The 14,539-nt window shown below is 47.6% G+C and overlaps 1 protein-coding gene across 2 annotated transcripts in view; it reads left to right on the top strand.

The window, feature by feature from the left end:
- The window catches only part of FBLN5 (fibulin 5), a 65,927-nt gene that overhangs the window by 7,500 nt on the left and 43,888 nt on the right, over positions 1 to 14,539 (top strand). For both annotated transcript variants that reach the window (XM_080936289.1, XM_080936288.1), the window contains exon 4: positions 979 to 1,233. In XM_080936289.1, coding sequence (XP_080792415.1) covers positions 979 to 1,233 — 255 coding nt within the window. The remainder of the gene's footprint in view (positions 1 to 978; positions 1,234 to 14,539) is intronic.

Here is a 14,539-nt window from a genome sequence, read left to right as displayed (position 1 = left end):
TTATGTCCTGAGTCACATCAACTGAGAATCAGAAGGGAGATAGTTGGCTTAAAAGAATGAATTAAACCTTGAAGCCTTGGGCTCATTCTTGGGTTTACAGTACGAAGCTCTTTGGTTCAAGGATGCTCTACAGGGCAAAGAGGGACAAGGCTTCTTTTCCAGCCTATTGCTTTCACCAGAGAACAGACCACTGCACTCTGAACCACAGCATTTGTAGTTCCCAAGCTGGGAGCTGGCATGCATTTCTCAGACAACATGATGGGCGAGCTGCCCGGATCCAGGCATCCCACCCCAGTCTCCTGTTCCACAGAGCAGGCTCCAGAGCTGGTGGCAGAGCCCAGCACCAAAGCCAGGTCTGCTGCCCACTGGAGCCAGAGTTGGGGCCTCCCTTGACTCCACCCTGACAAGGCTGATTTTTCTAGACAGACCACCACTCCCTTTCCAGTGTGAGCTGATCTCCAGCAGGGCTAGACACAGTCTTGTTTTGCTGGCAGTGTGTGAGCCAACTTGAAAGCAATTGCTTTGCTTTCTCAGCAAGTCACTAACTATGAGCCAAGCCTTGTGTTTCTGGGTGTAAAGGTCTCTTTCTTTCTTGCTCAGCTATTCCTTTGAATAGAAATGGTCCTGCTCCCATGTTTCCAGAGTATAGTAAATGCTCAGGAGAGTGAGTACCTGCCAGGTTTTTCCACTCACAGATACTCCCATCTATTTATTTTTACTGTTGCTTTCCTTATGGAAATCTAGGGCATTTTTATCTGCTATGTTCCTATATGTTGAAGAATACATTTGCCCAGGTTTCTGTGGGTGGGGGTCACTTGTGATCAAAGGGCTAATGTTTGGCAACTCAGGTCACTTTGAGTCGATTTGGCTGAGGTTGGGAGCATCAGATTGCAGTGCGTCAGGTGAAATGTTAGAGGGTCATTTCCCTCAGTGTCATGGAGGGGCCACTAAAATTTGTTCTTTCTGTGGCCTCTGCAGATATTGATGAATGCCGGACCATCCCTGAGGCTTGCCGTGGGGACATGATGTGTGTCAACCAGAATGGCGGGTACTTGTGCATCCCTCGAACCAACCCAGTGTATCGAGGGCCCTACTCGAATCCCTACTCTACTTCCTACTCAGGCCCATACCCTGCAGCTGCGCCACCAGTGCCAGCTTCCAACTACCCCACAATTTCAAGGCCTCTGGTCTGTCGCTTTGGGTATCAAATGGATGAAGGCAACCAGTGTGTGGGTGAGTAGCCCAGTAACTATCCTCTCACACAGTGAACTTACTCAAGAGTGCTGACGGAATATAAAATGTGTTCCCAGATGGAACTAGCTGCCATGAAATATGCCAGTCAGATAGTGGTCTGCTGTCTACAGATGACATGATGCTTTATTCCAGATATATTTCTGGGTCCTCTTCTGCATTATCTAGAAAGCCAGTTTGCTCCTTCTTTCTATCAATTGATCAGTCCATCTGTCATCCATCCATCCATCCAACCATCCATCCATCCATCCATCCATCCATCCATCCATCCATCCATCCATCCATCATCTCTTTTTTTGATCTCATTGGTGATCAACCTCATACTTTTTCAATTAAATAACCAAGGCCTTTCATTAGTCTCAGGACCAGTGCTATGTCTTCTATGTATTGAATGGGTTGAGTATTGTTGCAGAAAAACCTTGAGAGCCAACACAAGATCTGGAAAAGAAAGTAGTTTTTTTAGGTGGTAGCCAGGGTTCTTAGAACTAAAGGTGCCTTGCTGATGGGGGAAAGTAGGCACCATTATGCCACAAGCTCCAAAGGAATTAGCAGCACTCTATAGAGCTTTAGGTTCTATTGGCCAGTTCTGCCTTGGAGAAGAGTTGCCTGGGTCCTGCCCAGTCCTTTGGTAGTAGTTGGACTAAATTCCTATAACTGTCTCCAGCTTTGGAGGGTTATATCGAAGAGAGATTGGCAGTGAAGCTCAAACTCTTGACTCTTTTCCTCTCTGCCAAATCGTTTGACTTTGATCCCTATCCTGGGCATATTTATACACAACACATGCATCCTGTTATTCTCATGTGGATTTAGGACTATGAAGCACACACAAGAAATAGGACATTTAAAAGAATGTAATAAAAATAGATTTAAATTGAAATTCTAATATTTCCTTTCCATGGCCTTAAGAGTGTGAGAGACCCTCAGTCTAGTTCATAAGATTTTTGTGGGTTTCAGGGCTCTGAAGTATCGGTCTGTAACCAACAGCTAGGGACTGTGCTGATTATAATATGTAAATATATTTATGTAAATGAGTGTGTATTTACATTTAAAAATATTCAAACAGTATGCAAATATATGTCCTTCAATACTACAGGGAAAACTGAATATACCTGAGTTTATAATTCTGCATTATTACTGGTCTCAAAGGATCTAGTGTGTATGTTGGGGCACATATGCATGTGTGGATTGAGATTTACCTTAACTAAGAACATGCCAAGGGAAAATGTGGAACCTAGTCAAGCCATGTGCTTCTTAGCATCGTGCTTCCTTAGGATGCATAGCAGAACAAAGGCCAAGAAGGGACAACCAGAAGGGACGGTTTGGATGCTCTTTAGCTGCAACCTCTGTTTTTTTTGGAAAGGTGAATGTGGATTTCAGCAAATTAGGGCATTGTGCAGTTAGGATATGAGACCAGCCAACTGCTCCCATCTAGTAAGAATAAACGGCCACAAAGAAGATGTAGAGTGTGTGTGTGTGTGTGTGTTTGTGTGTGTGTGTGTGTGTGTGTGTGTGTGTGTGTGAGAGAGAGAGAGAGAGAGAGAGAGAGAGAGAGAGAGAGAGAGAGAGAGAGAGAGAGCATACTGGAGGGCAGATGATCTGAGTGAAGGCAGTATAGGCTTTTGGAAAAGGGTCTCATCTGGTCCTGGTATAAACAGTTCTTGGGCTATCTCACTCAGCCCTTCCATTGACCATTTGGGCACTCAATGCCTTAGAGCTCCCTGAATGCCTGTCTTCATCCTTCACACCTCCTTCCAGGGACTCAAGGCTCTTGGCACTGAAGACATGCTGGGAAGCCTATTCATCTAGTGAACCCTCTGATGTCATACCACTTGTGGTTCTGAACCTGTTACATAGACATGTGGAGCCTTTAATAATGGCCCCTTTGTAAGTTCAGTACAATCTGGGAACCCCAGCAAGGACTGGCACCAGGCCCGTCCATTTCCAAAATGTCTAGTATTATGCATTCATAAGTCCTGAGTTCTTCTGACTTCCCTTCACTCCACCCCACCGTTTCCTGACTTGCCAGGGTTGAGGCCTCTGTGGGCATTGTGAGAGGTGGTGGCAGGGGGCCAGAGCAGGGGAAGGTCTGGGAAGGGCAGCTCTCTAACTGATGCTCCAGGGAACTGGGGCAGGGAGCAGGGCAGAAGAGAAGGAGCAAGTTAGCAGGTGTATGCAAGGAAAAAGGCCTTCAGAGGAGAACAGGCATTCCTGGAGCAATGGGCTCTGAGGAGGACACCGTGATGGGTGGTGAGAATTCAGGGATAATCTGAGACATTTTTGAAGCTTTGGTGGCTCATGGAGAGAAGTACCTCCTCCCCTTTAAAACAAACCTAATAGCATCACCAGCAGCCATGACAGTAGTGACACCACACCCTAGCTTAGTGTCTGTGTAGTAGGACACGGGTCCTCAGCATGCTACAGGTAGACCCGGTATCAAAGCATGGAGAAGCTAAGACACCTGGCCGTGGTCACACTGTGTGTTTGGGTGTGAGTGCCAGTGTGAACCATTCAGAGGAACCAGGTTATGGAAAGGGCTTTTCGAGGGTCAGTGCAGGTGTCACTGTTAACAGCAGAGCCCTTGCTCATTTTAAAAGTTAGTTTCCGTTCTGTGAAAGTCGGAACTGGACCAGAGTTGAGAGAACGCAGTGTGTCCTCCACTTGTCAGCCAAGGTGAGTGGTTATCCGCACTGGCGCCATCTTGTTTAGCTTTAGATGCCAGATAAGCTTAAATGATATAGGATTATCAGAAGAAAGGAAAGAGTCTTAACACCACAGAACAAACCCAAAAGCCTTGTTTAAAATGTAAACTATGTTGGATGGTGGTGATCCATGCCTTTAATCCCAGCACTTGGGAGGCAGAGGCAGGAGGATCTCTGAGTTCAAGGCCAGCCTGGTCTACAGAGTGAGTTCCAGGGCAGCCATGTCTACACAGAAAAATCCAGTCAGTCCAAAAACAAAACAAGACAACAACCTCAACAACAACAACAACAACAACAAAACAAACAAAACAAAAGCAAAACAGAAACCAAAGACAAACAAAAGAACAGCTAGCTTCCCCCAAATGAACCTATAATATATTATCAAATCTATACACATCATTTTACCGTGAAATATCCAGATGTTATTTGGACTGATTGGAGGATACACACATGCATCCACACACGTGCATTTCTCTACCCCCACAAATGCCTTTACCCTCTTGCTTCCACAGAGTCAGATCTGTATGGCTTTCTTCATTGCCTCAGTTGCTGACTCCGTCCCTTCTCCTTGCCACTTCCTTGTGAACACAAAGGTGTTTGTCCAGAGTGGCTGCTCATAGCCCATTCCTTCTTCCCAGCTGGTGTTCTGGGAGATGGAGATAGGTCTAGAGACTTGGCCCGGTTCTGTCGTAAAGCTCTAGGCAAACATCTTCATAGGTGGTGCCTTTAGTCTTCTGCGCCTTTCATTCATTCCTTTCAGAAAGTGTGAGAGTCACCTCGAACAAGCTAATGGCTGTCTCCACCCCTTGAAGCTCAACTTCCTGGCATTTCAGACCTTCTTTCAAAGAAGCCATCTTTATACTCAAATTAGCTTGTGTCCTCTTCCCATAGACTGACAGTACCCTGGGTCCCCAGTGCCTTAGTACCCCCAATGCCCCAGTTCCCCCAGTTCCCCAAGTGTCCCAGGGCCCCCAGTGCCCCAGTGCCCCAGTTCCTCCAGTTCCCCAAGTGTCCCAGTGCCCCCAGTGCCCCAGTACCCCAGTGCCCCAGTTCCTCCAGTTCCCCAAGTGCCCCAGTACCCCCAGTGTCCCCAGTACCCCCAGTGATCCCAATGCTCCAGTGCCCCCAGTGCCTCCAGTGACCCAGTGCCCCCAGTATCCCCAGTACCCCTAGTGCCACCAGTGGCCCCAGTACTCTCAGTGCCCCAGTGCCCCCCAGTGCCTCCAGTACACCCAGTACCACCCCCAGTACCCCCAGCACCCCCAGTATCCCAGTACCCCAGTACCCCTAGTGCCACCAGTGGCCCCAGTACACCCAGTACCATCCCCAGTACCCCCAGCACCCCCAGTATCCCAGTACTCCAGTGCCCCCAGTGTTTGAGTTCCAACTTCAATGGTCACTAAACTCTGTTCTGGAACAGTGTGGCCTTGGATTTGAGTCCCTGAGTCCCTGGCTAAAAGTCTAGATTATTTGGGACATTTTTGTGAGCAGGGGGATAGTGACCCAAGATTTATAGTCCCCAAGCGAAGAATGTTTTGAAAAGCACAACAGCTTGGCTCAAGGGTGACCAGCTCCACAAGGCTGCTGGGACTCAGAGCTGGGTGCACCGTGTCACCCAGCTTCTCTACCCCTGGAAGATATGGTAACCAGATTCTTTAGATGGGGGCTGAGGGCAGTTTGGCAGAGCTAACTGGCAAGGAGGAAAGTCTGTTGGAGTTGAGGTCACAGACCTGGACCCAGACATAGTGCAGATCAAACAACACACAGAGTTCTGAGCCAGCTAAGAGCCATCTGGGAAAAATAGGGGTTGGCCATACTGAATTAAAAGCAAGGAATGGGGTGCATGTGCAGTGGTGGGTTTCCTAGATTCAAACTGCTATTCTAGAACCTTCTTTTCATGACATATTGCCTCTGTGAACCGATCCTGGAATGTGGTTGCCCCCAGTCTCTGCATATTTATTCCTTATGGGCTTCAGCATGCCATCTCTCTGGGTGACATTCTGCATAAGCCTGGCCTTGCTAACCAACTTGGCTCAGGAGCAAGTTAGGGACTCACTCTACCAGTAACAGAAATCCGTGATGTGTTTTGCAGCTGACAACGCTGTTTCTCCAGAGCTGTGCTGCTCCAGGGATCTTCTGGCCATTCCTGAGACCACAAGCAATGGCTTTTATTCCCTACTTGGTCTGGGCTTTTGATGTGAGCAATCGGGGCACCCAAGCAGGCAGAGAGCAACAAAGAACAAATCTTTCTGGAAGATGCATTGAGTTGGCCTAAGCCGCTCTTGAGTTATTTTTCCTGACTGCTAGCCAGTATTTAGTTAACTAATTTTCTTCACAGGGTGCTTCATTTATGCCGGGATCTCTGGTTTAGGCACAAAAGGGAATAGCCAGGAGTCTGTGGTCAAGGATACTTTTCAAGCAGCTGAAAGACAAGGGAGCCCGGGAGTTGCTAATGTGGCACAGGCACAGGGCCAGGAAGACTCTGGGACTGGAAGAGCTGAAGCTCCGAAGTCAGCCAGACTCTGACTTTCTTCTTGGTTGGCTGCTTTCTACAGCGAGATTCTATACCTTTGACTATAAAATAGGTATGACCATGCCTGCCTGCGTGAAAATGCCTTACCTGGAGTCTGCACGGAATGTCACACACAATGTTAACTGGAGAGGATTCATGGAGGGGCTGCTAGGACCCTGAAGTGATCACAAGTGCAAAGACTCATACAGTCTGAAATGCAGCGAAGGCCTAATTCTTTAGAAACCTCAAAAAAGATGACCCAAAGCTGAGCTCAACCACACCCACTTTGTCGGCCTTTTTGTGAGACAAAGCTGTGGAAGCCAGCCCATGTGGCATTTGTTCCCAGCCCCAGGACATGGCCAAGAGCATGTTGAGTCCTCAGCCACAGCACAGCAGGTCTGTGGTTAGTACACAGGAGGGAGGAACTGGAGACCTTCAACTCTAGTGGTCTTTCTGCATTTTCTCTCCAGCTCTCCAGCTTGGGCTGTAATGTGCTACCTGGGCCTCTGGCTCAGAAAGTGTTCCTTAGTAGCTGAGGGGTTTGGGTTTGGGACCAAGTAGGCTTGGGAAGGAAATTACATCCCATAGAAGCAGGGGCTCAGCAGTTGTCTTTTGTCGGTAGCCTTTGAGCTGCTCCAGCAAGCCTGTCCACTGGCAATTTATTTTTGTCTTTTGATTTTTTTTTTTTTTTGAGTCAGATTTTTCTGCGTAGCTCTGCCTCTGTGGACCAGGCTGGCCTTGAACTCAGAGATCTTCCTGCCTCTGCCTCCTGAGTGCTGGGATTAAACGCATGCACCACCACCAGCTGGCCCATTTTGCTAACTATAAGTATGGCTAATGCTACAAACCTTCAAGGATTATTTTGAGAATTACATGGTATACCACATGCAGATGATTTAATCTGGCTGGTTTACGGCAGCAGCTTACATATTCGTTACTATCACGATTTCAAGCCCTACCCTTTTTATTGCTATCTCCTACTCCTGTTTCTGCAACCCTGCCACTCCTGGTGGTTACTCTTGTTGCTTGTCCTTTCTCCTGGGAAGCATCTTGAACATCTCATGCTTTTGGAGGCCCAGGACTGCCTTATTGCCATGTCTCAGTCAGCAGTCGGAGTTAGCATGGACTTCCACAGAGAACTCAGCAGAGAAGGGACTCTGGGAAGTCACCCGGTAGGAAATGCAGGCATGCCCCCGGAAGGTCAAGGAGCACACATTAAGGTGCTCTCAGGTGGTGCAATGTTGCTAATCTAGGATTAGCCCTGAGGCCACAAAACCTTTGTCTGCCCACCTGCTCACTTAAGGAGGGGCAGAAACATTTTAAAAATTGTAATCACCAATTTGCTTGACTTTATTAAAAATGTATTATCTCATGTAAAAACAGATCCCCTCACCCCCAATTATATTAAAGTCTAACCTGAGGCAGCATAGCTAAAACAGGGGTAAGAGCTGGACTTCAGCCCTCGATTTGAGGCTGAGGGCATTAAGAAAGTCAGATAGCCTCTCTGATCTAAGTGTTGTCAGCTGTAACTAGCATTGTAACTAGTGTGTACAGGACTAGCATTGTATTAGGGCTCTTACCCTGAGGTCAGTGCATTTAAATCAAGGCCTCTTGGTTTTCCTCCTTGATCCCTGACTAATGTATAATTGAAGGCCGAGTTGCCCTCTAGTATGCTGATAACTTGCCACGGGTCTTCTAGTCGGAGCCCTGACTGTATAAAGCCAGGTGTTTACAGCTCACAGCACAGCTGGGACAGTTACTTCAAACTGACTTTGAAATCTTATTCATGCTTGTCGCTGCTCCAGAATTTAGAGGAAGACATTAGATCTGTTGCTCAATCTTGCTATCCAGTGCATTAAAGATCATGGGTGTATACACACAGCCGGGGAGAGATGGCTTGGCCAGTAAGTGTCTGCCAGGCATGAGGGCTCAAGTTTGATCCCATCACCCACCAGCACTCACGTGGAAAGCTGGATGTGGCAGCCTGGGCTTCTATCACCAGTACAGGAGAGATGAAGACAAGCTCTCTGGTTTTTACCGATCAGCTGGTCTAGTTCAATCGGTGAGTCTCAGGCTCAAAAGTAGGGTGGAGAGCAACTGGGATATCAGAGATTGACCTCCAGCTTCCAGATGCCTGTTCTCTCTCTCTCTCTCTCTCTCTCTCTCAAACACACACACACACACACACACACACACACACACACACACACACACACACACGTGTACCCGCTGGCTAAATTAATATTAAGGAGTATATCTAGAACTCTACCACACATTGGTCTTTTAGAATGTTTTGGTCAGTGTTTTTACAACAGAGAGCTTCCCTTAGTAATCCTGTGAATTTTGTTTTATGCAGTTTAAAAACATTATTTTGAGAAGGGGTGGAGGGCGGGATCCAAGCAAGACAGTTTTGTGGCACACATAAACACAATTCACTGGGACATGTGATTTGTTGGGTCCTATCCAGCTCCAGAATGTTCTGCCATCTCAAAACTTCCCAGTGGTGTTTGTGTGTGTGTGTGTGTGTGTGTGTGTGTGTGTGTGTGTGTGTGTGCCTGTGTGTGTGTGTGCAAAGAAAGCAACTGCAAGAGGAGGGATGGAGTATGGGCAGTACAGTAGAGCAGGCTCACTTGGTTCTGTTGGAATGTTTCTGACCAAAGTGGCAATGTCCCATGTCCCAGGTCTCCAGATAGTCCCTGCTAGATGACCGTGGTGTCAAAACTACCGGCCAGGGCTGGGGAAATCACTAAGCATGTAGTTTTGAAATTGTAGGAGGGTCATGGTAGAAATGGGAGTTTCACTGTGCTGTCCTGACTAGTCTCAAGCTTCAGGAGCCAAGTAAGCTTTCTACCTCAGCCTCGGAGGTGGCCATGGCTACAGGGCTTCCCCACGTGTGAAAGTGGAAGATGGTAATTGTACCTTCGTATTCAAAGGCTAGCCACAGATGTCTTTTCAAACATCCTCTCCCTAAAAGTAGATTGAATATACCATCAGTGGGCTGTAGAACCAACTTCCCTGGGAAGGTTCAGAATGTAATGTAGCCATTTTCGTGCACATCCTGAGTGTCTCTCCCCTGCTACCAGTGGTATCTTTAGGACACCTCTGGCCCTCACCTGCACTCCAGCCGTGATGCAAGAAACAACCCCGGAGCTCTTTGTGGCGAAGAACAAATGAAACAAGTGGAAATGCCATATGATTGTGTGTCATCTGTTACATGTGTGAGGCCAGAAAAGCTTAGAAGCCATATCAGTATTGCTAACGACATATCAGTGGAGGTAGTCTCCATCAGCTCCAAGTTATAATTCCTGCTTCTGGGAAAAGAAGGGAGGATCTCTGTTGCTTTAAGGGCCTGGAAGGGACTTACTGTGCCAGAAAACGATGGGAGACAGTGAGAGGCAGCAGAGAGAGCCCAGACTTTAGATTCACCCACACTTAGGTTTACACCCCTTCATTTCACAATGACGTAGCTCAGGATTTGAACACCTGCAGATAGTATCTTGTCTGCAAGACGGGATACCAGTATTTACTTGTGGGATGCTTCGAAGTTTAGCAGAGAAGGTGCTGTATGTCTGATAGTTTGGTCTGCACCCAAAGGATGTACCATCTCTGCTGCCTGACTCAAGCAAAACGTCTTCTTTGTAGCTTAGTTGTGGACGCCCAGTCACAAATGCTTGATGGCTTCTTAGCACAGGCTGGAAGACTTGGGAAGAGAGTAGCAAACAGAAAGGGAAGGGAGGTGGAGTCTCCCTTCAGTCTATGATTACCTACACATACATACAGTGTATTGGTTGGAATGGGGGTATATTCTGAGAAGTGCACTATTGGTGGTCTGGTCATTACATCTACTTCGGTCATAGCATCTTTTACCCCAGCATCACCAGGTGACACAATCACATCAGACGTCATGTACATATCCTGTTGTCAACTCACTAAGCAAGTGAGTCGATTGATTCTCCTCTTCCGTCTGTCTGCTCAGTCCCCACCAAAGTGGCTCTTACACCTTCTTTCTCTGGGACCCTTATGGCTACGCCTCTGGTGCCAGAGTAACTCGGATACACCGTTCCCTTTCTTCTCTCTTGGACTGCTGGTTTATGTGGATGCACAGTGTTCTAGCCTGGCAGGCTGTTGTGGGGACTGTGGGCTGGGCACCCTCTATACCAGCTTCCCTGGACCTCAAGCTGAAAGCAGAAAGTCAAGGGCTCCCTATAAGCTAAGTATGTGCCTTGCTTACATCTTTTATATGGAGGGCATGATGTAGGGCTCCAGAAGTGGGTTGGATTCTTGGTGGGAGGAATTCTTGGGGTGCAGGCACTGCACCAGCACCCACTATATAGCCAGTCCATGGTAGAGTGAGCTCTCAGTTATAATCATAGGAATGATGGCATGAATGAATGAATGAATGTGCTGGCAGCTCAGCAGAGTGATCCTTCCCTTCTCTCACTTGGTCTCTCATTCCTCACACAAACCCCACCTCTATGATTCCCCACACCGTATTGGGTGCCAAGGCAGGCCATGATGGTCATTGTGTATTCCCCACACTCGGCTTGGTGTTGGCATATGGCTGCACTGTGAGTAGTGAAGAGAACCAGATTACAGAGAGACGGAGGAGCTGATGGAACATAGCCAGTGAAGACCTTTGGGTCAGATGACTTGTGGAGTTCTACCCCCTGGCCTTGTCTTAAGGGCTCTCTCCAGGGGGAGGTTCTAGTGGGAGAGACTGGCTCTCACACATCTCCCAGCAGCTAAAGCCCCTCCTCATACAATTCCAGAGTGAGTCCTTCAGTTGCCTCCCAAGCCTAGGTGCCTTGGGAACCTGCAGCCACTCCTGGGCTTCTGCTTGTTTCATACAGAGGAGTATGTCTGAGAAAGAGTCTCAGCCCATCTCCTTAGGGTCTGTCCAGGGAAGGACATCCACAGGATTCTTTTCTAACAGCACTCCAGACGGCAGACAAAAAGTCAAGGACTGGCCTTCCATTTCCCTCCAGCTTGTTGGTTTGGGGCCAGAGGGGATATGGGGACAGTCTGAGCTGGTCCTGCCCTAGGCAGCCAGCATCTGGGGCAGGCTCAGGAGACATCTGACGTGGTAGTGCCGGGGAGGCAGTGCTGCCTGGGGGCTTTTTGTGCTGTCTGACTTTCCTTCAAATTAGAACACTTGCAGAAATGCAGCCAGACTTGATTTATGAGCTCTGCATATTTTACAGGTCTTTACACATCCCCCGGGAATCAGTGAGGTCAGACAGAACAAACTCCACGTCCGGAATCAGTATGAAATTGGCATCTTCCATAGATCCCGTGGGAGGAGGGAGGATAATAATTTCGAGGGATAATAATTTGAAACAATGCAAAGACAAAGAAAAAAAAATTCCAGCCTCTGCTTCATTCCTATTGGGGACAAAGAAATGGTGATATATGTTTTCCGTCTCTGAGCCTAGTGAGGAGTAGCCATGTCTTCTGGAGCCACTGTTACTAGGATGAAGAATGATGGAACAGGGCTGCTAGGGTGACAGATGAACTCAATGGGAGCTCGGGAGTGACCTTAGCGTCTTGTACTTGTCTTTTGGTGGACACTTCGTAACAGTGATAAATGGACATTCCTGGCTGTTTAACCTCTCATGGCCTCTCAGGAACTTTCTGTGTTGCTCACCATTGAATTTTTAGTGCCCGATGAGAATTTGCTGAATTAGTGGATGAGCCACACACAGTGAATGAAGTGAGTAGGGTAGGGTTCAAATGTGTGTGTGTGTGTGTGCGTATGCAAGAGAGAGACAGACAGACAGACAGAGACAGACAGACAGAGAGACAGAGAGAGTGTGTGATAACATCACAGGTAGTGTTGCTCACATAAGCCCAACTTATTACTGCTGATGAGTCCATTCGTTCCTCGAGTTCTTTGTGGCAATCAGGTAAGTTGGTGGGAACTGCAAAAATCTGACACATAATAATCACAACACAATGGGCCTACATCAGAGGTACAAGGCGTTGGTGTGGCCTTGGCTAGGGTAGTCACAGCTTTCCAGGACATCTGCATTTATTCAACCAGACAGATAGCCATGGATCCCTTCTCTGCATTAGACTCAGCCAAGTTTGAGGGATGGAAATATACAACCCCTACCCTTGGGATCTCCCAGCTGAGCCTCTGTGAGGGTGCTGGGTTATGGGGGGCCACAGGCACATACATAGTCAGAATCTCTCCAGTGGTAACCAGTGAGAGATGTTGGGTCCAGGTACTAACAGGGTGTTCTGTGTGAATTCCACACTGACCTTTAGGGAATCATTGAGGGTTTGGGCAGGATTTTCCTGTTAGAGAAGGGCAGGGAAGGTAAAGGCTGGGAACAGTATAGACAAAGGGGTGGAATAGAGAAGTTCATGGTATGTTCAGGATTGCTAGGGGTGGCGGTCAGGTTTGGCTATGAGCACACTGGTCACCTGCCTGTGTGCACACCTACCCAGTGTGTTTCATGGGCACAGGCTGAGAACAGAGAGACTTAGAATGAGAGATGAGGCTTTGAATGCTGTCTGGGACTAGGCTGTCTGCTGTTGAGAACCTTGCAGCTGACTTGGGCTTTATTCTGTGAAGAGAGAATTAAACGTTACTACTTTTACATTGGTGTCTTAGTTAGGATTTCTCTTGTTGAGAATAGACACCATGACCATGGCAACTTGTATAAAAAAAAACAACATTTAATTGGGGCTGGCTTACAGTTTCAGAAGTTTAGTCCATTATTGTCATGGTAGGAGACATGGCAGTGTGTAGGCAGACCTGGTGCTGGAGAAGAAGCTGAGATTTGAAGGCAGCAGAAGGAGACTGTATGCCACACTGGGCATAGCTTGAGCATAGGAGACTTCAAAGCCCGCCTCCACAGTGACGAACTTCCTCTAACAAGGTGACGCCTAGTTCAACAACTCCATACTTTCTAATAGTGCAGCTCTCTATGGGCCAAGCATTTAAACAACATGAGTGTATGGGGGTTATTGATATTCAAACGACCACAGTTGGTTTCAATATTTCAAGAGGCTTAGCCAATGGGGGTCTGGATCTAGTCATAGCACTGCAGCAAGCTTATAGCGAGGTACCCTGGTTCCTTCTTCTTAGTTCTCTAGCTTCTCATTCATGTGGGAGGAACTAGATAGCAGCTAAAGGGCCCTTCAGCTCCCTCAGAGCCACGGCTGCCTTTTACTACCATTCCCCAAGATTCCACGAACTCTGCCTTGTGCCATGATGGCAGGTGGAGGGTGGCTTAGAGTCTTAGTCCTAGTGACTACTGGCCAGCCACTTCATATCTGTCTCTGTCTTCATATCTGTCAGGTCTCTCTGGCAAGGGGCATCTGTGGGTGGCCATACAACCAGCTCTGGGGATGATGAGCACATGAGACTTCGAGGAAGATTGGCAGGCTGCCATGTAGAACACAGCCCCTTGGGAAGTCAGGGTTCTCTGAGGTTGACCAGGATTTTTAAGACTAAAAGAGGTCCACAACGGGCAGATGTTTCTAAGAAATGACCCATCTCAGACTTCTGGGGTACCTTTTCTTTGTCTCAGTAACTTAACCTCTTTTTCTTTTCTTCTTTTTTAAGATAGGGGCTCACTTATCTAGGCTGGATTTGAATCTTCTATATAGTCACAGATGACCTTGAATGTGTGATTCTCCTGCCTCTACCTCTTAAATGGTAGAATGACCAGTTATGTGATTCTGGGTAGTTGATACATTTAAGGCAAACGATTTCATCATCAGAGCCACAGGATATCTCAATTATATTGAGCTTCTCAATGCGGACAGAATGCCAGCCAGGCCCTCGGAACATCTAGTCAAGTGCAGACGCTCAAATTTTTCATGTCTTTGTGGGGTGCTGTGCTTAAACCTTCAAGTACTCCATTTCTTTCTAGCAAGGAGGAACGGGTGCCTTCCTGCCCTTCTGGCTGGAGTTCCAGGATAGCTATATGGGGACAGGAAGCTTGAGCTTCCTTTAAGCCAAGCTGATTAGCACCAAGAGGTCTTGACTTTGGGTGTGGCAGCCCCCATGTTCCAAGAGAAAACTGGAGTAACCCAGCCCAGATGTCACTGCAGTAAAGCCTCTCGG

This window comes from Micromys minutus, assembly GCF_963924665.1.
Source record: "Micromys minutus genome assembly, chromosome: 1".
Lineage (NCBI taxonomy): Eukaryota > Metazoa > Chordata > Mammalia > Rodentia > Muridae > Micromys > Micromys minutus.
Note: the sequence above shows the minus strand (reverse complement) of the source record. Positions and strands in the feature narration are given on the sequence as shown.